The sequence below is a fragment of the Cricetulus griseus genome, chromosome 2, assembly GCF_003668045.3.
Source record: "Cricetulus griseus strain 17A/GY chromosome 2, alternate assembly CriGri-PICRH-1.0, whole genome shotgun sequence".
NCBI lineage: Eukaryota > Metazoa > Chordata > Mammalia > Rodentia > Cricetidae > Cricetulus > Cricetulus griseus.
Genome location: NC_048595.1, coordinates 423,969,405 through 423,995,304, shown reverse-complemented (window position 1 = coordinate 423,995,304; position 25,900 = coordinate 423,969,405). Strand labels below are relative to the sequence as shown.

Sequence of the window (25,900 nt, the reverse complement as noted above, 5' to 3'; positions counted from 1 at the left end):
AGGTAAGTTAAGTCCTCACCCTTCATCAAGGAAACTTCTCTTTACAACACAGATCTCTACAGAGCACCACAATAAAACAAAAAGAAAGTGTTGCAGAGCCCAGACCCAGAGGATACACCAATAATACAGCTCAGGGAACTCTGCAGGAGGGAGGATGGAGAGGTTCTAAGAGACAGAGGACCAGGAAGTCAGTCTGCTGTGAGATTGTGCCTCCTAGAAAGGACAGGGAAGCAGAACCATTGCTCTCTCAACAATATGGCTGCCTGAACATGAGCTAAACAGGGGCAATAGACATTGTAACATGGATTGGGAAAGCCCAGGAAGTCTCAGCCCTACACAAAGAGCTACAAGCAACTAGAGAATGGGAAAAATTGTCTTCTCCAAGGGAAGAGCACATCAATTGCTTAACCAATACCAAGTAGTCAGCTCTGAGGTAATGCAAGTAACATTAAATGGACTGAGAAGTATAGTGTTTTCTAACTAAAATGAACAAAAACAGACGTCATGAATTTGAAATTGAGAAAGTTAAGAGGTACATGGGAAGTTTTGGAAGCAGAGGAGGAAAAAATGATGTAATTATATTAATCTCAAAATAAAAGAACAAAATACGCATGGAATTTTTTAAAATTATAAAGAGTAATTTGGATCAAATATTTTTATAATTATCTTTTTCATTTGAAATTTATCTTAAACACTTTTCCATTTTGCAGATGTTTGAGCTATCTGCTTGCAGGAATAGAATTTTTAATTAACAATAACATTTTTTGTTTTTAATTAATGACAATTTTATGAAAACTTGATGATAATGGAAATGTTACCAATACTCAGGAAACCAAACTACTAAATAGTTAACCATGTTAAATAAACATCAGTGGAAACTGGTAAACAAATACAATAGCTACCATAAGAGTTTTACTTTAGGATTAAAAAAAACCTATCTTCTAGCTAACATAGGCAAGATAAGAATTTATTTGACTAGAGGAAAGACATTTGAAGGAAAATACAGGGAATGATATTAGGAATAAAAGAGAGGACAGGAGGAAAAAGGAGGAGAAGGAGAAGTATCATTGGATCAAAAGTATGATGCATGATGCACAATACCTTGGGGAACTCTGAGAGCTCTAGGGGAAAAAAAAGGCAGAGGGCCTTTTACCTTAGGGGCATTTCATTTCCTAGATTGTTTTTGGATGTGATTTTGTAACTCCTGTGACGGACATTTACGTTTAATTTATAAGACATGTTTATTCTTGTTAGATGTCAGAACATAGTTATAGAAGCCAATTTGATCACTGTACCCTGAATTTAGGTATGGCCTTTTGCCTTGTTTTCATGATTTCTCATATAGAATCTATAGTACGTGCCAGGCAATTGTGTTTAAATTAATTTTCCTGAGAAAATTCTGGGAAAGGCCTGCTGTGTCAATACTTAGTATGTGCTTACTGACATTTCTATACATGTCTTTCTGATCATTATTTTCTGAACTCAAACAACTTTCCTTAGATCATTGCTTTCTTTGTTTCATTCTTGTATAAAAGTGTACTGAACTAAAGCAAGGTTGTCTACAGCATTAGACTGTGGTCTTCCCCCTTTTTTCCAGTCCTCAGATCCCAGGCCCAGCAGACAAAATCTGCACAGATCTGCTGAGAAGTCAACAAAAACAAACAAACAAACATAAACCACCACCACCACACCAGAACTAAAAACCTGAGAAAGAATGCCCATGAGTGAGGGCTTGTCGGGAGAAAGAGTATAATATATAAGGCAAAAACTTTAAGACTAGCATTAGAAGAGTGCTTACAAAACTAAGACGTGTAGATGTCAGAATGGTAGGTCCCACTGAATATTTCAAAGAATGTAGTTGCCATGCTCTTAAAGACAATTTATCTTGGAGTTCCAATGTGTTGGCTATTTTAATAACAGGATTGAACTTGGTCATGGTGCATATGTAAAGCAAAAATAAAATTAAATTAATTTTAGGTAATGGATGAATGTTGCTTTTTACAGGAAACAGGATATATATGGATAAATATATGAATATATATCCATACATGCATATATAATTATATTTAACACACATATATTTAACGTATATCTAGTATATATTTAACAGGCAATACCAATCCGAAACTGTCATTAACAACATCATTCTAAATATAATTCTAGAAGTGAACTTAATTTTATAATAATGATTCCATATTTATGAGCACTCCTGGAGTCAGGGTTCAGGCCTAATTATAAACAAGTATAGATATTCCACAAATAGAAATGTAAAAAATAAGTCTGTTATAAAAATTTAGCTTCATAAATCTGTTAACAATATCTTCAAAAATAAGTTCAAAATACATAATCCCCTTTCCCTTGTTGTAGCAAAGGGACTCCTTTTTAAATTATATGTGCATGAACACACACATGATCAGTAAATCCCCCAAGAGTCTCTCATGGGAGTGTGAGCAAGCCTACAAAGCTTTGAGAGAGGGTGGGGGTAGGACACTTGAAGGAAGATTCAAGGGAAGATTGTCTGATTGAGCTCCAACAGGAAAGGAATATATAACTCTACATTCTTCAGAATCAGAGGAAAATGAAAAGACTTTTTGTTAGCTTACCTTTTAAAAATCCCACAAAATTATAGGGTTATTTCAGTTCCTTTGTGCACATATAGTGTAGCCATCTGCTAAAATACACCTTAGAAAGAAGAGAACCTTGAAGTCGACTTAGAAAACTATGGCTACAGGGCTGAGTGAACCAGTAAGAGCAGCCTTTTATTAAGTGTTTGGAAGATTTCTTTCATTGTAATTTTTACAGTTTCCTGCAAGACTATCTTGTAATTTTGAACCTTGTACTCCTTTGTAGGGATGACCCTTCAGTCCCTGTAACTCCTGTAATAACATTGTTCTTATGATCAACTTCCTATTGGTTCCTGTATCTAAAAATTTATCTACTTGGATAGTATACTTTTGAATCTAACTCCATGGTTCTTTGGCAAGGAATGGTGGTGAATATTATGTTTGAGTATACTGTCATCAGTAACAGCCTTTAATATACATGAGTATAGTCTGAAGAATCCTAAAGGAAGTTCAAAATGTTTTTATCAGTGGGAGACAAGTCAATTTATACTGATATCTTCTGGCAAAATATACATTCATTTACAAATAATAGCTATTCATTTTTATATGGTATATGCCAAGGAAATCACAATGTAATATCATATACACATCAATTTTCAGCACTGCTTTCCTATTACTCCCTGTAATCAAAGGCCACTGCTTCTCCTAAAGGAAAATGTACTCACCAGCAATTCTATAAATAAGGCAATCCAGCCACTGGGGGTTTCACAGTCTATCCAAGGTCAACAGATAATCACAAAGAGCAAGGTTTTTACAGCAGATGATAATGATTTATTAATCTTTTCTTCTTGCTGTTTATCTCAAAAACAATTTTCTTATGTTTGAACTTATCAGCTGAAAAATAGCTGGGATTTTTCAAAAGTATGTAAATTGTTTGATGTGCCTGTCTTCTATCATTTCTTGTGATATTCTCTGTGTTTGCTTTTGGCTCAGAGATGTCCTGGCTAGTTTTTATGTCAATTTGACACAAGCTAGAGTCATCTGAGAGAAGGGAATTTCATTTGAGAAAATGCCTCCAAAACATCAGGCAGGACTATAAGGCATTTTCTTCCAGGGATTGATAAGGGAAAGCCCAGCCCATTGTTGGTGGGGAATTCCTGGGTTGGTAGTCATGGGTTCTTTAAGAAGGCAGTTTGAGAAAGCCATGATTGGCAAGCTAGTAAGCTGCACTCCTCCATGGTCTCTGCATCAGCTCCTGCCTCTAGTTGCCTGCCCTTCTTGAGTGTCTGCTCTGACTTCACTCAGTTATAACACTGTTACCTGAATGTATAAGCAAAACAAGCCCTTTCATTCCCAGGGTTTTGGCCATGGTGATTCATCAAAACAATAAGCCCTAATTAAGACAAGGTTTGCCTTGTTTCACACTGGCCCAACTAAGTTTAATTGTGGAGGTACCGCCCTCCAATACATACACTCACCACTAGCCAAGAGAGGGAAGTGTTCAGATACTCAGATGTTATTTCTATTCAAATTTGAAAGCATTATCTTACCTTGCTGATAGTAAATCGAGAATCATGTTCATCAGCCTAAGTCCTGTCACCCTCAATTCTCTGGTTCCATTATTTTTAGATAGCTGGCTCTAAAGTATAGTCTTCTTTTAGAATTTGAGAACTATATCAGCTCCCTTTGATCACTTCTTTTCTTAGGTGAGAGGACACAGTCAGCTTCTGTTGATTACAACTCAAGAATTAGAACTACACACTGGGTAGACGCAATTAGGTTTCCACCTAGGATGCCAAGAGTAGAACTGTTGTGGGAAATGGCTACTATATCATGGAACATCACTCTCAGTCCTTTTTATTTACTTAAAAGGGAAAACATGCCTGTATTTGTGTGTGAGCACACATGTGCATGTGTGTGCAACTGCTGGTGCATGCTTCTGTTGGATGGCAGTGCACATGGGTGAACAGATGCATGTATCTGTGCATGTAGTAGCCAAAGGCAACTTTTTCTGTCATCTCCTGGACACACATTCACCTCCTTTGGGGCAGGGTCTCTCAGTGGCTAAATTAGCCAGCCAGTGCTTTAAGAATATTATAGTTTTTCCCTGTGTGGTACAGGGATTCCAAACACAAACTACCATGTTTGGCTTTAGATGTGTGATTTGGGGAACAAACTCAGGTTCTCCAAGGATTCTGAGGCCCAAACCTGAAGGTTAGGATTTTCTTACATTGTCACATTTCCTGAAAGCTGCAATGATGTTGGAGAAATCTCAACTCTGGTTTCCAAGGCTAAGAAGTCACAAAATACTGAGATCCTGTGAGGTGCCCTTAGGACAAAATGGGATTTTCTGACCCTAGACATCTTTCAAGGATTCCCACACATACCACAATTGCAAAGCGGAGACTGTTCAGACCTTTTGGGAAAAATACTGCATTTATTTATTTGTTTGCTTCTTTGTATTGTCTTTGTGTTTGTGTGTGTGGGGGGTGGGGGGGTGTGGGTGTGGGTGCACAGGCTGAGTCTCTTTCCTCCTTTTACCATGTGGGTCCTGCATATCAGATTAAAGTTGTTGGATCTGGCAGCAAGGACTTAGCTGGCTAAGCCATCTTGCTTAGCACATCTCTCAGATGAAGTAATTGCAACTGGAATTAAGACATTCTGGGGATAGAGGGGCTGGCTGGCTGTAACTTCTAACACCTTGAAGAAATGGTTAGAATTATATATCAGGTTATTTCCTAGATAATGGCCTTCTGGAATTGGAACAGGTTGATTATTTAAAGTGCACAAGCAATTAGAAAAAAGAGGGTAGTTCACCATGTCATGTAATCTGACTCACGGCTACAAACCACAAGATATAATCATGGATGTACAACAGGCCGCTTCCATTTTACACATTAAATTGACCTGAAGTCGATCAATACCGTGATACCCTGAAGATAGGTAGTCTGAATAGCATAAATAAATGGCTTATTTGTGTCCTAAATCATAGGCTTTTATCGCCTTCTCTGAGTGAAAGCAATATTACTTTTTATGTATGAATAAAAAAGCAAATGAACACAAAAGCCAAAGCTGTTGAACTTCAAGGGAAGCTTTCAGAAGGATGTGGTGACCTTCAGAAGGTTTTGGGATCTGACCGTAAGAGCAAGCTCATCAGTGGATGAGGCTTTTGTATTTAAGCCAGACACTAGGCAGAACTGCATATATATGTATGTGCCACTTTTTAATAACACAGAAGAATCATTTTGAATCAAAATTTTTGCCAGTTTAACTTATCAAATTAACAATAACAGCAACCTAATGCATATACAATCAATGTTGAGTAAAACATAACATTTATATTTTTCCTCTGAATTCAAGCATTCTATAATATTTTTATAAGGAAAGACATCCTTTATGAACATACAGGAGAGAGAGCCACTGGCCAGCTGTGTTCTTCACATGGACAGGCTTCCAAATAGCTCACTGTACGTATTTTTCATTATATTGCAGGCAGAAATGAAGCCATATTTTCCTTTTTTTTTTTTTTTTTGGTATCCTTAGGATAAGTAACTTACATATCACCAAGTTGGCCAGCTTAGGAAAAAAAATACAATCCAGCCTCTAGCCCCCTTTAGGATATTTTCCATACAAATTTAACATTCAGGTTCAAACAAAATTAATAAGCCAGTGTGATGAAGCTCTCAACATCTTCAAGAACTCTCTGATGTTGCCTGTATGTCTTTCAGAAGAGGATATTTTAACACCATACTATGGACTAGACAAAAAGCCTTTTCTATTCAATAACTGTCCATCTTTTTGTACTCAGGGGAAGACAGCATTGCTCTCTAAAAAAATGAAGAGAATAATATCAATGGGGCTAATATCTTCAAAGTGCTTAGAGCTCAAAGCAGTTGCCTGCAGTTGTGAACAGTCCCCACCCTCATTATCTCTGCAAAGAAAAGTGACCAAAATGCAAAATACTACCTGATTTCTAAGCATAGGCATGCTCTACAGAAAGTTAAAATAAACATTCACTAACTCAAATCTTGGCTCCATTCTTTGAATTTTAATTCATATTTTTAGAATAGGAGTTAAATTATGAACAATATTTTATACAAAATGAAAAGCTGAAGTAGCACAAAATTAAGTTACATGGGTCAAATCAAATAAATTTCCTTAAATATCAGATACAGCATATTCCAAGGAACTTGGAACATTCCTGTCCAATGGCTTATATGATATAACTGTAAGTACCCAAGGAATATCAAATTATCAATTATATATTATAACATGTTCTCTTCTGGGAACCTTATGTCATATGAGAATTCACTTAATAATCTAGCCTATAAAAGAAGAGTTGGTGTTTCTGGGAGTCACTAAAAGCAGAAATTGGACAACTGCATGTAAACATCTAACACAGAATTACATCTTGTACATGAGTTTACATGGTTTATTTCAGGAATGTAAACACATGCACACACTCACGTGCATGTGCACACACATACAACATAGCAGGTACACTTTATTATTTTCAATTATCAGAGGGCAAAACTAAGGCAGAGGGAGATTAGGAAACTTGTCTGAAGTTAGAAAACTAATTGGTTATAGAATTCAGGTTAAAAAAAACAAACATATCTTTAAATACTGTTGTTCTTACCTGTTCTGCTGCCTCTGGTTATAATTAAAGTGAAAATTATAAGTAAAATATATTATCAAATACATATTAGGTGGTTATTTGTCACACAGTGTATAAGAAATACAGATCTGATCTGTGTGATATCAGACAGGTTATTTTTCTCATTATTTTCAGTAGTTATTTAGGATAAAAAAATGTAGATCTTATAAAAATAACACCTCACATAGCCATATCAAAGGGATCTGAATATTACTGTGATTTGTAAGCTTTAGTGCAATAGCCTTTCCTATCTCCTCTCAGTTTACAACCTCTTGAGGAGTCATATGAATGACAGAATGTCAGAAGGACTAGATTCTGACTCCATTAAACCAAAACATCAATTTGCGGCTTCCCATGCGTTCTACCATTTCCTCACAATGAACAAACCCACCCCATATTGGAGGAGCTGCAGTAATTGAGGCCTCTACTGTTGGAATTCATCTGCAGGCAGCAATGGATACACGAATTTGTGTGGCCAGGGCTTTCAAAATGAGAAGGTCATCAGTAGAGGCTAGTCAGCAGGACTTGTTTGGCTCCTTCTGAAATCCTAACTTAGCAAGATGTATTATTAGTTTTCTGTTTCTGTGATAAAGTACAATGACCATGGCCATTTATCAAAGGATGACTTTATTTTGGTTTACAGTTTCAGAGTGTTAGAGACCACAATCACAGAGCAGAGGCATGACAGCAGGACCAGGAAACTGAGAGCTCCCATCTTGGATCATGAGCAGGAATCAGAATCAACTGAAAGCAGGAGAAACTTTGAATTCTCAACCTAACTCCTGTCCAGTGGCATGCTTTCTCCAGCAAATCTCCCAAATCTCTCATAACGGCACATTCAATAATGATCAAGTATTCAAATGCCTAAGACTTTGGGGGACACTTTTATCTAAATCACCAAACAAGGTATACTTTCACAGAAGCAGAAATAAAGGGATGGAGATGAGTTGGACATTAGGAATTAGGACTTAGACATTGCAACCATCAGAGAATGGAATGGCAAGTCTCCTTCCTACACATAAAGGACTGTCAAGGGATCAAGCCTTTCATGTTTTCTTCTGTTTCACATACAGGTGTATATTACTAATATCCAAGAGGAATTGCATACTGAGTCTAGAAAAACCAGATATAAGGGAAGCACTGCACACAGAGAATGCCTACACTCATTTCTTTGGATTCCATGCCAAACTTTATATGCACATCTGTGTCAGTCACTGCCCTGGCAGGAAACAAAAATATCTCATTTGGACAGAAGATTTAAAGAGAATTATAAATGAAGGGACTATTTACCAATGAAGCAAATATAGAGGAATAATTGAGAAAATACATGCATAATTAGAAGCAGTGGGGAATTGTTACTACATAAAGCTTAAAAGGAACAGGAGAGGAAATGACCTATTCAGAAGACTGGCTGGAACTGGAGTCCCACAGCAGGGAAGAACACAGCTGTGGGACTGTGGGAACACAGCTGCATCTGGGGGCTGAGTTGCACTACAAAAGCTGTCTTGTAAAGGCACCTAAGCAAGGTGGGAAAGGACTGTGGCATGTTCCACTCTCTCCTCTCAACCTCAGATCCGGCTCTTGTATTTGCATCTCCCATTGGCCATTCCAAATGTAAGTCAGTGGGAAAGTTGGCTTCTGTGTGGAACCAAGGAAGATGAAGAACACAGGATGATAAGCAGAAAGATACTCTGACAGAAGAAGAGCAGCCCAGCTTCCACTCATCAGTCTGTCTGCTCATCCACCTACCTGGCTACTGGCCGAAATTAGGGTCTATATTTTGCCAGTACATTGCTTTCATTACACTGTCTTCTCTAACCTCAGGGATATATTTTAAACAACTCCTAGATGATGCCCCAAACTGCAGATAGAAGGGACTTTACACGTACTATATATTTTCCTATCTATGGATATACGTATGTAATAAAACAATTCATGAAGTAGAGACAACAGAAGATTTAAACAATAAAATAGACAGAAGAACATATGTAAAATAAGTTACAAAATATGGTTTCTGCCTATCCCAGTTTGACATTTTCAATTAGGGGAAAAAAAAAAGATTGGTCTCCTATACAAGACTGGCAGGACAATATGACTTTTCATCATGTTACTCAGGAGAGCACACAATTTAAAACACATAATGTCTTTATTTCTAGAATTTGTCATAAATATTTTTGGACTGTGATTGACCATGAGCAACTGAAACTACCAAACCTACACAGCAGAGACAGGCACACTACTGAATGCAACATGAGCGTCAGTGTTCGCATTCTATCAGAAAATACTTGTGTTTTAAAGGTCATGTGGCATCCCATCATGTAAACTTAAGATACCATATTTGGGCAAGATGTATGCTTAGACATTCAAGTGTCTTCAGTGACTATCTTTTCATGTTCAAAGATGCCCATTTGGATCATTTTAACATTATTTCATAATTAATGTAAATAATGCTGTCCTTATTTTATCATTAAATACCTAAATGAGGCACTCTAATATAATGACATCATATGAGAGAGATAATTGACTTTGAATCATAGCAAATATAGCTTTGTTAAAACAAGTTCAGCAATCATCACTAAAAACAGAATATTTAAATCTGGCTGACTGACATATGATTAAGCTTTAAGTACTACTATTAACATGATATTCATAACATGAAAAGCTTGCTATCCCAAAGTCCAAAGCCAGGCCAGGCTTTCCCATGAGAAGCAGCATTTTCTTGGGTGTACATTGAGGTAGGCAGAGAAAAGTTACAGAAAAGTTCTTGTCTGGGAAGACCTAAGAGTAAGGGAAATAATTCTAAAAATATATAACCTAGTTTAACTTCCTTAAAACAAACTAGATATCTGATTTGTCAATATATGCAATGATTATTTTTGGTGTTAGCAAAATCCACACAGCTAAGGACGGGAAGACATGCTAGTGGAATGAGTAGCATTCAAAACCCACAGAGTGTTAGACAGTTACAGTGTTACTACTAGATGGATATTGAGAGACTGCTTCTTGAGATGAGTTCCATGATCACTAGTTCCCATTGCCTCAGAATTTCAGAATGCATAGGCAAAATGTACTGCCTCGCTAACAAAATAATTTTAAGTAGACTAGGAATGTGTCCTTCATATAAGCTATGCTGATACAAATATCTTCAAGGAGATTCTTAAACTCTTGACATGACAAAATGAACATAGCAGACTGATAGTAGTGAAAGTTAAACATCCCTAACTGTTTGCAAGAGCCACATTTCTAGGTTTTTATAGTTGTACTTGGTCATTGTCTCTTGACTGAAGAGTAGTGAATTCATGAACTATATCTTCTCAACAAATCAGTGGCTTCTATCACACCAGACTCTGGAAGGAGAGAGTGCTACAAAGATAACAGTAACTGTTCAGCGAGAGAGACTAGGACAAGGGTATTTATAGTAGAACACCTTGATACAATACTTTTAGAGGAAACAGTGTGTCACAATGTACTAGGTAAAAAAAATGATTAGTGGGGGAAAGATTACTTAGGAGACAGGGGAGATAAAACTGATAGACATATATACATTTGAAAAGTATAAGAATGTAGTATAGAATTAAAGCAGGAATTTTAATGAATGTTACAGAGACAATATATATATATATATATTATATATATATATATATATATATATATATGTCTTCTATGAAGAATGGAAGAATGAAAGAGTAAAGATGATGTACAAAATTGGTAAAATAATATAATTTGATGACATTAATTTATCTTATGTTGTGCTAAAAAAATGTTTTAACTCAGGGAGAGAAGTTAGAAGAAAAAGAGAGTAGAAATGGGAGAAACACAGCATCCATGGTTACAGTTAAGTCTGAATGATCTTAAGTGGTCCCTAAGGTTATGTGACTACAGAACAAATGGCACAACAAATAAGAACTGGTAAAGGATGATAAAAGAGAGTGATGAGCATACTAAAGACAATCTATAAAAACAGAGATGGGTGCACCTAGTCGATCTTCTGAGCTTCTGAGCGCCTATTTTTTTTTTTCTCTACCTCCATATACAGATACAACATATTCTCCTTACAAACAGCTATGGAGTGACACATACAGAATACTGCAAGTGGAATAGTTTGGGTTAAAATTTGTAACAGTCCCTGCTATTTCCCGAAAACATGGATCTTTTGTAATCCCCTTTACACAATAGAATCTCACCTATTTTTTGTCCACTATATACCCAAAGTTGAGTTTATTACAAGGCATACAACAAGCTTATGGTAAATAATTTTTAATTAAATGGATATATTTTCTAGTATTAGAACAATGAAAATGAGTGTGAAAATGATGATGTTTATCAAATTAATTATTTCAAAATATTTAGTGTTCATTTTAAAATACAGTATTTTCTTTTTGTCCTTTTTTTTCTATTGGCATGGTGCACAATGGTTTTGAGCAATTTTTACTTACGCTCTTAAATTACAAGTGAGAAGAGACACTTCGGAGCTCAATCAGATTGAGTAAATCATATTTGAATATTTTTTGAAATTCAATTTCAGATAACTAGAACTGCAGGTTATCACAAGTGCCAACTGTACCAGCTCCATCTCCACGCTGAGTGTGCTGTTTGTTCTGGTTTGATTTGCACATCTGTTGAACTGCAAATTCCCATAAAGGATTATCCTATTAAAAAGTATCATCTTGGCAGATTAAAGATGATTATCTATTCAATTTTGTATAACAGACTATTAAAAAGAAGGCAAATTCTTTGGTTACTGGTTCTGGACCATGTAGCATATGCATATTGAATTTTAACTATTACCATTTAATCTAATAACTACTGTACACTCTTAGATGAAAACAATCCATTCCTTGTAGGATTCCAAACTGTGCATCCCTTGGAAAAATTCAAGGTGCTGATGTGACATATTGCTTTATGCAAACATGTTTCTATCAGTTTGCCATATTTCAAAGCTACTTATACTGACATGCACATGTAATTTTCATTATGTGAGTAAGCAAATCAGCATCAGCATAGCTCATTACTATTTCTTTTTTTCTTATTTATTTATTTATTTATTTATTTATTTATTTAATTTGGTTTTTCGAGACAAGGTTTCTTTGTGTAGGTTTGGAGCCTATCCTGACACTTGCTCTGTAGACCAGGCTGGCCTCGAACTCACAGAGATCTGCACCCCTCACACTTGATTCATAGATGCAAAGCTTTATGAATTTTTTACTTAGGTGTGTTGGAAAAATAATTTGACATGAGCACATTATTTGTTTCTAAGTATACCTTTGAAAGTAGTTCTAATATAACACCACAGAAAATCTTTATTAAATCCAAAGCAGGATCTATTGTAGTAGCTAATGTAGGATCCATCAGATTCGGGGCATATTCTCCATTCCAACTGTTAATGTGTAATTATATATATAAGCCTCATAAGGGACTTCTGAACAGATACTGTATTTATTCACCAAAGCAATTCAAGTGTTTTTTCTTTGTCTTTGTATAGCCTGTTGCAAATGCACTTCATTGTAGTCCTTCATAAGATAACTAAGTGATATTTGCAACTTCACTTGTTTTAAAATACTACACAAGCTTAAGTGCTAATTAGTATGATCCATGCAAAGGAAGGACACTGCAATAGCTGACTGCAGCTGTGCAGAGCTGCAATGGGTACTAGTAACTATTTCTGCTCTAACTTAAACAGAATGGGTCAAATTCTTGAAACTATTAACGTTTTTGAATGTATGAATTTTTTCCCCAAAATTCCTATAGCTAGAAATGTGAGGTTAACAGATCAGTTTTCTGAGGAATATGGCTGCCATTTGGAGCACAGGGACTGCCCTGGACTCACTCCAAGGAGGTCCTGCCCAGTGGCATGACGGACTGAGTAGGACAAGACCCGCACACAGGCCCTGCCTTGAGGGGCTGGCAAATGGGCACTATTATGGTAAGCAAATGTATGCTGTGGAATGCGGGCGGGGAAAACAGAAAGGGGGGAGGGAGGGAGAGTGAGCAGAGAAGAGGAGGGGAAGAGGGAGAGACAGACAGACAGAGACAGAGAGAGAGAGAGAGAGAGAGAGAGAGAGAGAGGGAGAGAGAGACAGAGAGACAGGGAGAGACAGACAGAGAGACAGACAAAGAATGGTTCATTTCTGAAGAGGTGAAAGAAGTGAGATTGGGGTCCATGTTGTTGTCATTTCCAGTAAGTTCCCAGGCCAGCTGCACATGTGGCCATCAGCATACAGCCAAAATGCTTTGTCACCCCAAGTGTTAGCATTTCCTGGGTTGGCTGTGCATGTGGTCAGTATTCAGGCAAAATGCCTAGTCATCCAGGGCCTTACATAATGTATGTGCATGCGTGGGGTGGCTGCATAAGCCCACATATGCAATCGCTAAGCAGACATCCACACCTCACTCCCTCTCTTGCCCGCACGCACCCCTTTTCCCTTTCCCCACCTTTACAAATAAAACTCATCAAGCGGGTTTTGTTGTATATCTTGCAGTCTGTTCTCAAACTCAGGACCATGGTGATGTCTGGCCCTGGACTGCTTGCTGCTGGAGCCCATGTCTGGGTTCATGGCCCTGCAGCAGATGCTGTCTGCATTGATGTTCTTGGCTCCTGGTGGTACCAAAGGCCAAAAAGATAGAGCTATACAGAGTTGGCCCGGCCCCTTCACTGGCTGCAACAGTAGGGAGAATTATTCCTGTTCCTCATCTACTGAAGCAAGGAGAAGTGTCTTACATGATACCTGAGCAGCACCGTAGAGCTGACCCTGCTCACAGGGGCAAGGGCGACCTGGCCTTGAGAGCTTGAGAATGGGACAGCAGGTCATACCTTCCAGTGAGGGAAAGATGAATCTCTTCACCCCTTGCCACCTGCAGGGGATGGGGGACATGACCTCAACCCTCACCAGCTAAAGCACTAGAGAGAATAGGTCCTGTACTTAGCCTGGACACCACAATAGGGTTGACCCTGTAGACAAGGGTTGTAGATGAGCCATCCCTGAGAGATTGAGAGGGCCATAGGTGGTACCACCTCCCTCCTCTGCAGTGTAATGGCAGGATCCAGGGAAAGATGTCCTCCCCCCTTGCCCCTACCACCCCCAGCTGGTGAGAGAGCTGACCCTCCCTTTTGCCAGCTGCAATTCTAGGGAAAATGGACCTTGCACCTCATCTGGCGAGGACAGCAGAGTTGACCCTGTTTGACAGGGTTGACAGGGCAGGGGTGAGCCAGCTCCTAAGAATATGAGGGTGCTGGTGAGATAGGTGTGGGAGAGCAGACCCCGAGGGCATGAAAGCAGGAGACCTAGTCCCAACCATTGCTCATCACTGCAAAGTGTGAACTAGCCAGGGAAATTCCTTAAACAAGAGTAGATACATCATATACAGCATTTTCTAACAAAATAACCTTAAATTGGTATCAATATACAAAAATAACTTCAACAAAAGTAGAAACATATTATACAGTATAACAAAAATAACCTAAAAAACTTTTACAAAAATCCATACCAATGAAAAATATCTAAGACTAGTAGTTGCTCTTTTAGTTTAAAAATATATTCAATAATCTACCTGTTCTAATTTTAAAAAGTGGTACTTGAGAGAAAAACACCACATAACAGAGCTTGGCTGGAGGGAAAGTGAGTGGGAAAATGAGAGAAGGGAGTGGGGAGACTGGTCTCTGGGGACAGAAGTGGCAGAAAAGAAGAGAGAGAGAGGAAGGGGAGCAAAGGAGAGATAGAGAGGCAGCAGAGATGCAGAGAGCCAGAGAGAGAGAGAGAGAGAGAGAGAGAGAGAGAGAGAGAGAGAGAGAATGGGAGGTGGACAGGGCCCCTTTAAAAGGGAACAGAGTGGTAGGCCTAACAATCCAGGCTCATGGCCACAATGCTCTCTACAATGATGGTTGCTGTCCCTGAATTAATGGATCTGTTAATATGTCTTTAATTGAAAATACCAAGAAATTCACATTAGTATTGGCATGTTACCTATGAAACATACTAAAACAAAAATCAAAGAGAATAAAAACGCTATTATTAGAGAAAGCATGAAGCCTGTCATATAAATCCCAGTTCTTCTCAATAGAATTCCCAATTTATGGTAATTAAGAGAAACAGTTCACAGAACTGTAAGAGCATGTAAATTTATTAATACAAATAAGTAATTAAAGCTCTCAAAACTCTTCCAAGTGGAAGAACTAAAACCTAACCAATAGGTCTGTGATGACTGAAGGAGAAAGTCCTATACCCATGCCACACATCTCCCATAACACTCCTCTGTATCCCAAAGGGCTGCACAGGTCCCGTCAGGTATTTACTCCATGCAGTACTCCTGAAGGGCAGCATTCGTTCCTGCAGGTATCTGCTCCAGCCTGTGTGTGCAAAGGGCTATAATCTGATGTTGTTTTTTTGTGGGGGGCGGTGGTCGAGCCAGGGTTTCTCTATGGCTTTGGAGGTTGTCCTGGAACTCATTCTGCAGACTAGTCTGGTCTCAAACTAACAGAAATCTGCCTGTCACTGCCTCCCGAGTGCTGGGATTAAAGGCATTCGCCATCACCGCCCAGCTGTAATCTGAATTCTTAATGTTCTCCTCATTCTTTGGTCTAGTATCAGAGAAATCTGCATTCACTTAAGAACAAAATGTTTTGTTTTATTCAACAGCATCATTGGACCAAAAGTTAAATAACAGAGCCATATAATAATTGAGCAGGGTCTTGTGGTCATCTATCCCTCATATATTATCCTCTATTCTGATGGTTCTGTGTCCCAAGAAATCTATGTTACAGGATTAGTTCCATCCTCTTAATCTTGAGACATAAAAGAAGTTGGCTTTTTTCCTTCCTGTCTCATTTAAGTTTTTCATATTTATTTATAATTAAGTCAAGAATTAAATAATAGATGGCTGAGGGTGTCATTCAATGGCAGAGTTCTTGCCAAGCACATATGAAGCTCTAGGTATTGGTTCTAAGCACTACCCCCGCCATCTCTCCCAATATCTCTATATAGCCTTCCTACTTAAAGCCTTTACTAAGTGACTATTATGTCACTTGAGACATATAAAAACTAGATAGCACTTGATCATAAAAGACTGAAAGAAGGGCCACACAGCTGAAACTAGGACAAAAAAATAATAACTTACGTTCTTTCTCATGACTCACGTGGCCTTTGCCAGTTAATTGAATAGAAATGTAATTGATAGTGAAAATATAAAACCCTAAGTAAAGCTCCAGGACTTTCTGATTGGCCATGTGAACTGCATGGACGTTTGCTGAGATGTAGCCATGATTCAGTGTTGATTGCATGCTTTGAAGTGATACCTGGTGTGGGGTTGGAAGTCCAGCCCCTGCAGCAAAGAGCAGGTGCTCAGAAAACCTGTAGGAAATTTGGCAGATGGTAGCAGAGATTGTCTTTTGATATTTGTTTTTTTTTTAATTACAGAGACAACTAGTTGGTGAATAATGCTAATAACAGGATGCTGTATCTCAGTCAGCTTTGTGTAAAACATCATGTGATCAGTAGTGGGGGATGGATTTCAGTATTAGAGCAAATGAGTCATAACTGCATATTAGGAAAAGAATCAGAGAATATACAACTTATATCTCAGGATGTAGACTGCCTGGCTTTGAATGCAAATGCTTCTTTTGATAGTGGTACACAACAAGATGGAAGTTTTGTTGTCTCAATTTGTTATCTGTTAAAAAGGGACAAAGAACCACATTATTACATTTATAGCAAGAATGAAATAGGACACAAGACCCCCTCTCTTGACTGGAAAGACAGTAGTGGGAGACTTACTCCACAGGTATGGGCTGCCTCACTATGGAGATAGTTTTCTCTTGAGTGTCATTTCTTTTCTTTTCTTTCTTTCTTTCTTTTTTTTTTTTGTTTTTTTTTTTTTTTTTTTCGAGACAGGGATTCTCTGTGTAGCTTTGGAGTCTATCCTGGCACTCGCTCTGGAGACCAGGCTCGCCTTGAACTCACAGAGATCTGCCTGCCTCTGCCTCCCAAGTGCTGGGATTAAAGGCATGCACATTTTTTTTCTGTTAAGACCCTGATAGTGAGGATTTTTCAATCCTCTCCACTCTTGTAAAGAGGCTGTGTTGCCCACTTGGCAGTGGTTTTTCAATTACTGTTCTCCCTTTTGACCTTGGAGTTGCAGAATTTTCCAATCTGGCTGGAGGAAACACACAACTCTTCTTATGTGAGTTTGTGTGAGCTCTTGGACTTTTCTCCTCTATGACTTTAAACTACCTCCCCTTGACTTTAAGCTCTCATGCACAAATCATTACTCAGCTAGTAAGTGGATGGGGCACAGGAGCCTCTGCAGGTCTCCAGGGTCTCACTGTGCTGTCCTCACCCTACTGTAGTCTGTCCTGCAAACTGGAGCTGCTTTGACCCCCAAAACCTATAGTCCCTGGCTCCCCTCCCTCAGTCTTCCAGGAGCTACTAAACTGAATCTGAGCAGCAATCTAGGGTCACTCACATGGCTTGCCTGATTCACCCTGTCTCAGGACCCTTGTATTATCTTTTTAATTGTTTGAATCTGCTATTGTTTCAACATTTTTTTTTTTGCCTACAGTACCCTCCCTCTACCCTTCCATTCCTCCACTGTTTGGAACTATAACAGGCCAGTCCCTGGTACCCACTCATGACTGGAGTGGAAGAGCCTGCAGGTTTCTGACACTGCATATGCAAGGGAACTGAGCTTCAGGAATATTTAGAAATTCTACCCAATTCTTTCATCCATTAAATATTGGAGGAAAACAAACAAATAAGCAAAGACCAACCTCCAAACCAGGGTTTTTCTTCATGTGTGCTCTCTCTAATGCCATTCACTGCTTCCATCAGAGGAGTTAAACAGAAACTGACTTTTCTTTCTTTTTCTTTCTTTCTTTCTCTCTTTTTTCTTCCTTTCCCTCCCTCATTCCCTCATCCCTCTCTTTCATTCTAAGACAAATTTTTGTTTTTGTTTTTTCTTTCTAGGCCTGGTTGTCCTGGAACTCACTATGAAAACCAGGCTGGCTGGCCTCAAACTCACAGATCCACCTCCTCTGCTTCCCAAGTGCTGGGATTAAAGACATACACCAACACTGCAAAAGCAGAAACTTACTTTTTTTGGAGACAGGGTTTCTCTGTGGCTTTGGAGGCTTTCCTGGAACTAGCTCTTGTAGACCAGGCTGGTCTGGAACTCACAGAGATCTGCTTGCCTCTGCCTCCCTAGTGCTGGGATTAAAGGCATGCGCCACCACCTCCTGGCAGAGAAACTGACTTTTAAATACACAACAATGCAGTGTAACCTTATTAACCAATACTGATCAATTTGATCCAAAGAGTTTGGGGATGTTTTGTTTTGAAAACAAAGGTAATCTGTTATTTTTAATCTTGTTCAGGATTTTGTTTGTTTGTTTTGTGTAGGGGGCTCCCATTTTAGTGCTTCTGGCATGGTTCTGCTCCTGGGGAACATTTGGGATTATCTCCAAAGGCTGGTAAACTTTGCCCATTTGAGTGATCAGATACCAACAGGCTTTCTATGGGAGAGTCTCCATCTGGCTCAAATTTGTGCCTCTGCATTTTCTAGAGATGTGATTTCTTTACAAATGTGCTGGAATTACCTCTTACAAAGGAGCAAAAGATATTGCTGAAGAACATAAGCACAATGAAATAAGAGATGTCAAAAGGGATGTATAAATCCTTGCTGTTTACTCTTACTACTTTCATCATGCAAATGCATTTAACATTTTCTGAAACAGTGATAAAGTTTTGAATGAAAAAACATACGACATTTCAAATATGCCAAGTTAGAGATATTACTGAGATAGGGAATATTCACAAAAACTTGTTGTTTTACACTCCCAGGAGGCTCTTTGCTTAATGAGAAAGGAGCATTTATCCTCTGACAAACGCAGTGTTATAAGTTTATACTAATATATGGATACATCTATGAACACAGATAATCTATATTTGTCACAGGCGATGTACTGGTAAATAAAACATTATGTAAATAATGCTAGGCCACACACAGTTCTGTGCGGGTGGCTGATTCAGCAGTGGAAAGCAAAGTCACACACATTGATTTACACATGCTCAAATGTTTAAATACCTATGTACATTTCATAAAACATAAAAGCATCCTTAGTTAACCATTTCAACATACTCTCAATATCATATAAGAATTAGGGTTTAGCAATTTTATCCAGGACTGGCACACATTCTTGGATGTCTTACCCACCCACAGTCAGATTGAATTCTTTTTTATTTCTAAATTGAATAGAATGGTCTCTGAAATCCCCTCCAGCATTAAGAAGCATGGTGGAAGACCCAACTCAGCTTCCCTTATTTGCAGTACACCATTATCCCTTTGAATCTCCATTAAACACTAAGACAATTATCTACTCTATTATTTTCATGAGAAAAGTTAGTTCAGGGAGATTAACTAATTTGTCTATGGTAGAAATGATGCTGAAGACACTATTAAATTAGGAGCTTGATTGTAGTATTTAGTTTTCACCTACATTTCTAGGGTATAAACTTATCTTTCAAAGCTACATGTTAGAAATCATTTACTAGTCAGGGCATCAATTTCAAAACAAACAAAGAGCCATTGCTTAGGAAATACTTTTGTGAATCTAAAATGAAAATATTTGCCTACAACTTATATATAATTAATTGTTTTTTATATTTGTGAAATTTGAAATGAATAGTGTAGACAATGCTTTCAGGTTTTGTTATGATCTTCAATCCATTTCTTATACCATGTTAGATTTGTAGTTACTAAGAATCTAGTATTTACAAAAATAACTCAGTTTGTAGAGACAGTAGCATAGAACGTTTCTCCAGATGTCCTTCAGTGAAACTGATTCAGATATATGGTGATCACTTAGAATATGAAAACTCAACACACATTTCTTGTTTGAGCCAACTTAGCCAAGATATTACCCAAACATTCATATGCAATACTTAACACGAAGGTGGCACTGCATGTTTACTGATAATGACATTCCTTAGACCCAGGATACAGTACTTTCAGATGCCTCTAACAGGGTTTCATTACTGAAGCTGTGATGAATAACACTTTGGTTGCATATAATTGTGCAACTTAATACAGTCACATATTTTGACCAGGAATGTCTTGGCACAACTCAACATTTGCTCACAATAAATAGATATTATTTCTAGCAAGGTCAATATTCTCCTGCTCTTTTGGAGTCATTTATACCATATAAGCTTTGTTAGCTTGCCCTATCAATAAATAGAAATTTGTCTTTTCAGATGAGTACATATTTTGACTTTATTAAGTCAGACTTGATTTTATCATTATATTTCAGATGTTTCATATTGTAGTTCTGCAACAATACTTTACTGAATATTTTATCCCAAATAAATAGCAAGTAGCAGAGATGTAGGAATCACTTATCCTTATTGCAATTTTGGCCAGCTCCAGATCTGCACTCTTTACTCTCTTAACAACAAAATCCCAAGTACTATATTCCTGATTTTCTATCTTTCTACTCATGTTCTGCTTTGATCTTGGACTCCCCCCAAGGTCTTCCAAATATTGGGTTATTTTAACCTTTTTAAATAGGGTCAGTGAGGATGTCTATAGAGAAACACAGGTTTCTCATTATTCAATGAGAAAAGCCTTATGACAGTAATTTCTCAAGTACATTGAATTAAAATTAATTATCATATGTTCCTTGAAGAAATGGTCAAAGGGATGGGAAGGTCAAACTGAAATTTCATTTCCTTGACCTGATGACAGGGTCTCTGTCTTTTATGTTTCTCATCATTGTACCATTGATTCTCTATACTTTTCCTAACATTGGTGTATGGCGAGGAACTTGGCAGTCATGGAAAAGATTTGCCACACCTAGACTCTAATATATTGACTTGTGCAGTAGAAGATAGATGCTGGTATTTATTTAAAATCATGTTTGCCTAGCTGTACAAAAATCTTTCCAACTGGATAACACAGGTCAATAAAAAGTCAGCAGCAACACATCTAATAACGATGCTAAAATACAGAACTACTTTTAATTGTGCAATATTCCTGTAAAAGCCCTTGACTCCTATTATTAGAATATACAGCCTTAGGTTTTACCATTCAAAGTTCAAAATTCAAAGACATGAATAGTTGAATGCCTGCTCAAGATAATCAAAAGGGATTTCGGATGTGACTTGTTTAACACCATAGGAGAAACTCTCATGGAGATCTGATGCCAATGCAAATTTACATGTCAGCACATTACATTGAAATATTAACTTCTTACATAGAACAGTATGAAATGAAATACTGATAGTTGGAATCTTTTATTCTTCACAGTGCCTTATCTTTGAATTCTTGCAGAGCATAAGTGTCATAATGTCATGTATATTGCTAAAGATCTTTCTTTTTGAAACTTTCATTTATACTCAGGATCCTCTGACTCCTACCTCCTAAGCATCGAATATGTGTGGTACCACATGCAGTAACTATGTGTTCAAATGCAAAAAAAACACAAGATGCAGTTTAAGAAAATTTACACTTTCAGATGTTTAATGATAGTAACACAAAACAAGGTCCAAGAAACACACAGCAATTATCTTGTGGTTCCAGAATTACTATTGGTAATTCTGGACATGAGAATTAATATGGACTATGTTTTCTTAATAAAGCATTACCAGTTCTTCTTACATACTTATTTCTTCATTAACAATGGAAATTTTGTCATATCAAAAATTTAATCTATCACAAATAACTCAAAGATTTTGAGGAATTCTCAAAAGTTCAAAAATCTTAAACATGCATCACACTATGTGTGGGAAGATCTATTGTCCATTTCTCATTTAATAGAGGCCAATATTAAATACAGAGTTGCACCAGTACTTTAATCTTCTAAGTGGATGAGTGGAATTACTTTGTTTAACAGCAGATTCCACTCATCATCATCAGTAGGGATAAAATATATTTATGCTTGACAATTCTTACACTATTTCTGGAAAAAATGCAACAGAAAACAATTTTATGAAGCATAAAGCACTTAATTACAATAATAGATGAAATTGCATATAAATAATACAGCATTTCTCAGCAATTTATTAATTTTTATAATTAAACTATCTCATTAAAATGTTTCAAGTTCATTTTGATACAATTTTGGTTCTTTTCTGGACAGTTACCAGTGTTTCAGGAATCCCAGTTAGCTGACCTTGGGTAGGATTCTATGGGATGTGGACTATAAGGGTACACATGATGCTGTCTGCAAGTTTATGGTGTATCTATATTAGCATCACTTCTCTTCTTTGTCATTTATTTACTTCTGTGATCAATATAATTCTTTTGTAACAAGATTCATAATATTGGTAAAGAATAAACACCATGGTTGTTATATTCAAAACAGAAAATTACAAAGAAAGTATTACCAAAAACTTTAAGAGAAAGAAAGCATTTCAGAAAGACAAAATATTACACTAGTTTGGTGATAAGTGTGAAACAAAAGGGATCCTACCTGTTGAGTCAAAGTTCACCTCATTGCCAGGACTTGGACCCACATCAATGGACACAATTGGAATGAGTTTCCGGAAGTCCCACAGCTTTGTAACTCCACGGGCATCACAGGATGCTATTATGTGACCCTTTAAAACATATAATAAAAGAAATACATATATAGCCATCTACCATAAAAACATAAATGTAAGACTTATGTTTTAGTTTTATCAATGCCACAAGGAAATCATGTTTCTCTAACCTAAAATGAATTCATTGTTTCTTCATCTTAGATATAATATTATATTAAACTATCTTCTTAAGATATACAGTCTTGGGGCTGGAGAGATGGCTCAGCAGTTAAGAGCACTGACTGTTCTTCCAGAGGTCCTGATTTCAATTCCTGGCAACCACACGGTGGCTCACAACAACCTTGAATGAGTCTGCTGTCATGCAGGCAGAAGACTGTATATGTAATAAATAAATAAATAAAATCTTAAAAAAATAAAAATTAAAAAAAGATATACAGTCTTACATGAAAATTATGAAGATAATTTTTAAGGCAGTACTTAAATTTTAGTTCTGTGGAAAGATGTAAAAAGTTGAAACACTTATATCTTGTTTTATTATGCAAACTGTATGTGTATGAGATATGTGACACATAAAACTGGAAATAGGAAAGATTACTTCCTATGTGCATTTCATGTAATGGGCTTCTAACTAGTTAGTACTGCTAACTTCACATATGAAGTGAAAATACCAGTTAGGAAGAGAAGGCCAGGTGGTGGTGTGTTCATCTTTAATTACAGCACTTGGAAAGCAGAGGCAAGCAAATCTTTGTGAGTTCAAGATCAGCCTGATCTACAGAGCCAGTTCTAGGACAGCCAGGGCTACACAGTGAGACCCTGTCTCAGACCCTCACCCTCCAAAAAAAAGGAATTAGGAAGATAAATGGATGCAATGAGCAGCATTAGGCAAACTTCTCAGTAGAGATGTTTGAGCTATTTTGTTAACAAACTGTATTTGCTTGATAATGCTTTTGCTATTGCAAGAAAGATGCTAAAAACAATTTTGTAGAGCATAAAATACTTAATTACAATTAGTAGCTGTTGTATTAGAACATGGAAGAAGGTGTTTGGATGAAGCAGAGAGAAAACAGAAGAGTAGATGAACCAAGTGTAATGGAGAAAGTGAAGGGGCTTTTGGGCTTTTCCAGAATAGTAATAAGCCTGAGTTTATCCATTAGGAGGTCCACAGCAGTCTAAACGTCCTGTCTAGAACTTGACCTCTCAGAAAAAAGTCAACTTTTAAGGATCCCTCCACATCAGTATCTGGGGGTGGGATGATGGGCAAGAGGGGTTCTTGCTTTCCATCTACATTCATTATCATTATTTCTGCATTCAGTTTCTGTAATGATAACTCTTTCCACCAGCTGTCAGAGCCCTGCCTCTGCCATTGAAGACACAGTTTAAAATTTCCTGCTTCACTGAGAAGTCCTCTAGACACACTGTGGCCTATAGGCAGAAGATGGATGATGTCCTAACATCCAGAGGAACTTCAGGTAACTGTCCAGGCAGTGAGATGTCTCTGTCAGATCTAGAGTTTATATATTACCCTTCGGTGGTCTTTGATGGAGTTAAAGACAGATCGTTATGGTTATAGTTTTCTTTAGTTATTATAAGCTACATATTAGAATCTAGGCTCACAAAGATAAGATAGATGATGGAATATTTTCTTTAAAATCTTGCTAAATGTTAATCAACTAAATATTGTAACTATAGTTCTTACTTGATAACTGTTTTGTTATATAGTTTACTATGTTAATATTAAAAGCCTTCTTTTTATTTAGACAGAAAAGAAGAGATGGTTGGGGAAGTCCTTCTGTGTATATGTTTGTCTTATTGGTTGATAAATAAAGCACCATTGGCCAATAGGAAAGCAAAATATGTGGGGGGGGTAGGAGTCTAGGAGGATTCTAGGAAATGCAGTAAAGACAGGAGTCGCCATGTGATCCCTAGGAAGAGAGGACGCATACAGCAGGGATCCTCAATAAGATAAGTCTTTATAAAATATATAGATTAATGATTATGATTGATAATTAAGACTGGGCTAGCAGACAAGAAATCCTAGTCATTGGCCAGCAACATTGTAATTAATATAAGACTATGTGTGTTATTTGTGGGGCCTAAAGTGGTGGGCAGAACCTAGGCAGCTGGTGCAAAGAGTTATCATTACAAGTTTCTGCTCTCATTCATAAATGCAAGGACTTGGCCACCTCAGGGCCACATCAACGTTCACATTCAGTAGACTTTACAATTTGTCTTGCAATTTCCCTTTGATTTTTAACTGTCAAATCAAAACTTTCCTTTTTCTTTCTTAATTTTTAAAATTGTTAAAAGCATTAATTTTCTTACTAAATAATTTTCTTTGTTATTTTTATCAAGGTCATATTTTTCCCTTTTCTTATTTACTGACAGATGTGTATCCTTCTTGTAAGAAATGAACAACCTGTATAAGAGTTCAAGGAAATTTTTTCTTTTCCCATAAATGCACCAGCCGTGCAAGGGATGGAGTTTGTTTTAAATTCTGTAACTGTTGTCATTGGCAAAGCAATATGAAATCTGTGTCCCTAATCTAACCAATGAGATGCTCAATCTTTTATGACTTGAAAGGAGCAGCGAGAATTTGGAATGCCTTCAAGTATGTAAACACATTTTGTAAGAATTGTGAGGAATCAGTGAGTATCATTACAGAAAAATAAAAGATCAGTTCATGGGTCTTAGCAGGGATTATTAATATTACAAATTAAAAATGTTCTTTCCAAATATAAAGACTTTCAATAATCTTCAGACACATCAGAAACGGGATCTTTGTTCAACCTAGAGAACATAGTAGTTAAGTTTTCATCAGAATTTAATTTGGGTGTACTTCTCACCAGAAGCATGTTTATTGACTTGGACTTTGTCTGCAGACTTAAAATTAAAGATGATTAAAGAATATACCTTATCAAAATGAGTATTAAAACAAGAGGAAATAAACCAAAAAATTTTAAAATGGCCTCCTTGTTTATAATTGGTGAAAATAAATACCAAGATGTTTTTATCTTTAATATCTAATGATGTTACTGTCAAATGGTCAATGTTTTGTAGTTTAAAAATATTAAAATGTTTTAAAACTTATAACATGTTTTTAAAAACAAGGTGTTACATAATTCAATAAAATAATGCATAGTAATACTGACAAA

General features: G+C 37.1%; 1 protein-coding gene across 1 annotated transcript in view; it reads right to left on the bottom strand.

The window, feature by feature from the left end:
- LOC100761061 (sperm-associated antigen 16 protein) overlaps window positions 1–25,900 on the bottom strand; it is an 816,909-nt gene that overhangs the window by 195,116 nt on the left and 595,893 nt on the right. Inside the window, exon 17 of the mRNA XM_035441020.1 lies at window positions 22,679–22,805. Coding sequence (XP_035296911.1) covers window positions 22,679–22,805 — 127 coding nt within the window. The remainder of the gene's footprint in view (window positions 1–22,678; window positions 22,806–25,900) is intronic.